Source organism: Suricata suricatta, chromosome X, assembly GCF_006229205.1.
Source record: "Suricata suricatta isolate VVHF042 chromosome X, meerkat_22Aug2017_6uvM2_HiC, whole genome shotgun sequence".
NCBI classification, from domain to species: Eukaryota; Metazoa; Chordata; class Mammalia; order Carnivora; family Herpestidae; genus Suricata; species Suricata suricatta.
In genome coordinates this window covers 68,861,249-68,864,281 of record NC_043717.1, presented here as the reverse complement: position 1 = coordinate 68,864,281, position 3,033 = coordinate 68,861,249, and the positions used below count along the sequence as shown (strand labels likewise).

Here is a 3,033-nt window from a genome sequence, read left to right as displayed (position 1 = left end):
AAAAAAAAAAAAAGAAAAAGAAAATATTATGCTAAGTTAAATAAACCAGACACAAAAAGACAAATACTATATGTATTATTCCACTTATAAAAGGGACTAGAAGAGTCAAATTTATACAGACCTAAAGTAGAATAGTGGTTATCATGGTCAATGGGGGATGGGAAAATGGGAGGCTATTATTTAGTGAGTACAAAGTTTCAGTTGAAATAATGAAAAATTGCTGGAAAGAGATAGTGGTGATGATTCCACAACAATATGAATGTACTTGATGCTACTGAATTGTACACTCAAAAATGATAAAATTTAGATATTGCGTTTTGTATATTTCCCCACAATTAAAAAATAGACCATTTTAAAGTGATGATTCAGTGGTAGTTAAAACATTCACAATGTTATGCAACCACCACAATGTAGGGCTCAAACCCACAAACTGTGAATCATGGCCTGAGCCAAAATCAAGAGTTGGATGCTTAGCCAACTGAGCCACCCAGGTACCCCTCACTGTAAGAGTTCATTAAATGTAATGATCCCTTGGTCTCGTTTCCAATGAGTCTGAGTCAGTTGGTTGGGAGTGGATCTTAAGCTGCACATTAAAACCTCAGGTAATTCAAACCTACTGCTAAGGTTGAGCACCTATACATTAAAGATAACAACATAAAAATAAGAGTTATCTCTTTAAAAAGGGCACAGTCTAGTGGGTTATAGGTTTTTATGCTATCTGAGGTTAGGATAGCATAAATAGGTTAAGGCACTCAAAAAGTGCTTTTATATATACATGATGAAGAGAGGAGTACCCAAACTTAAACTAAATCCAGGGCATCTCTATTTTAATTTATATAAGTCCAGAGATGTCTGATGAACTTGTAGGATTTAGTGGGTGTGGAGTAAAACCTAGTTTCCAGATTTTTTTTGCCAGTTTTTTCAGGTGATTATGATGCAGTTGGTCTGTCTCACACATGTTGATAAACATTGGCAAAGGTAACATTATGGTAAGGCCATGCTCTCTCTGTTGTGTTCCTTTTTCAACTGCAAGGTACAGTCTGTAGGGAAATAAAGTTACTTGCCCATAAATAATCAAAGGCAAACCTGAGCCCAGCTTGCAGGACTCTCAATTCAGCTATAATTAACTGTTGTACCCTACAATTTACTAGTCCCTATGCTAGACACTGAAGATACCAGGACCAATAGGACAATATATTTTTTGTGAAAAGGTACGGTCTACTTGGGGACAAGTAATGACTGCGTGATGGAAAATTCTCTAAAAAAAGAACTGATTCACCAGGTCTCTAGTCTCAGCCACTTTCCCATTGTTCTGTGAGTATAAGTTTATTGGGCACAGCAACAACCAGAGCAAAGGAAGAGGGAAATTCCTCTGGATCCATGTAAATTAGTGTGAATAGGGACTACTGGGGATTCTGAGGTTAGGATAGCATAAAGCCACCTTCACAGCTGTGTATGTGCAGAGTGAGACCTATAGCAGTCTCTGCACAGAAAATGGAGAGTCAAGGAAATAGGCCATATTCATCAGAGGATGGAAAGGATAGTCCAATTTTAGGCACACTATGAGTGTCACTCAGATTTATCTAGGGGAAAGGGATAAGGAAGAAAGTCTGAGTAAAAACATAAAGGGCTATTTAAACAGCACTAAGGAAGTACCCACCTGGATTAATTATAACTACAAAGCAGGAAGGGACATTCTCCATATTTCTTGAGGATTCAAGATAAATCAGTGGCTCTTTGTCACCTTTAGGATTCTAGCACATCAGCAGTGGTAAGGACCAATGGAGGGAGCAAAACATAGCAGAAGGGGAAGGAATACTTAGCAGTCATGGCATTATCCAGGGAAGGGGGGTACAGAAACATATAGAAAGGTATCACCCACTTTGTATTCAATTGGACTTAACTGACGGTAGGCATACTTCTTGGACTCTTCTCTAAATATGAAAGGCACTTAAAGGGTCAGGACCTTGCATGTGTGAGTAGAGCCAGCCAGAGGTTCTTTATTACTTCATTTGATTCCCACACAAGCCCTGGAAGGCATATATCATTTTCATTTCATAGATTAATAGGCTGACTGTAAAGAAATGTAGCTGTAATGATTACTAGGTTTGCGCTTCTAAATTAGATCTTATAAGAGGTAAAACAAGATTTGATGTCTTTGAATGTTTCTCAAGTATTTGTTGATTGTCTCCATTCCCTTTATAATCCAATTGACAAGTTCATTGCCTCTTACTTTTTCTAATACATATAATATATATGTATTAATTTTGGAAAAATGAGAAAAAATAAGTAATCAAGAAAAATTAAAGAAGATAAGAAAAAACATTCTGACATATGTGTATATATATATATACACATATATAATATACACACTTTTAAATGAGATAGTATATCTATAGGTTGCTTTTTAAAATGCTTTATTACCTTCACAGTATGTAATAAACATCTTTTCATACAAGTTGATGGAACTCCCCTGCTGACAAAAACTTCCAGACTAAGGCAAAATGAAACCTCTAATCAGAAAAATGAATTTGATTTGCTAGTATCTTGTTGAGTATTTTTGCATCTGTATTCATTAAGGATATTGGCCTATAATTCTCTTTTTTCGTTGGGTCTCTGCCTGGCTTAGGAATAAGAGTGATATGTGCCTCGTAGAATGAGTCCGGTAGTCTTCCTTCCATTTCTATTTTTTGAAATAGCTTGAGAAGGATCGGCGTTAACTCTGCTTTAAACGTCTGATAGAATTCCCCTGGGAATCCATCTGGCCCTGGGCTTTTATTCGTTGGGAGATTTTTGATAACTAATTCGATTTCTTCACTGGTTATGGGTCTGTTCAGATTTTCTATCTCTTATCGTTTGAATCTTGGTAGTGCATGTGTGTTTAGAAATTTGTCCATTTCTTCTAGATTGTCCAGTTTGTTGGCATATAGTTTTTCATAGTAATCTCTGATGATTGCTTGTATTTCTGAGGGATCTGTTGTAATGGATCCATTTTCCTTCATGATTTTGTCTATTTGCATGTTTTCTCTTTTC

At 36.3% G+C, this 3,033-nt stretch overlaps 1 protein-coding gene across 1 annotated transcript in view; it reads left to right on the top strand.

The window, feature by feature from the left end:
- The first annotated feature begins 848 nt into the window (after positions 1–848).
- TCEAL6 (transcription elongation factor A like 6) overlaps positions 849–3,033 on the top strand; it is a 3,045-nt gene continuing 860 nt past the window's right edge. The window contains exon 1 of the mRNA XM_029929676.1: positions 849–863. Within this exon, the coding sequence (XP_029785536.1) occupies positions 849–863 (15 nt within the window). The remainder of the gene's footprint in view (positions 864–3,033) is intronic.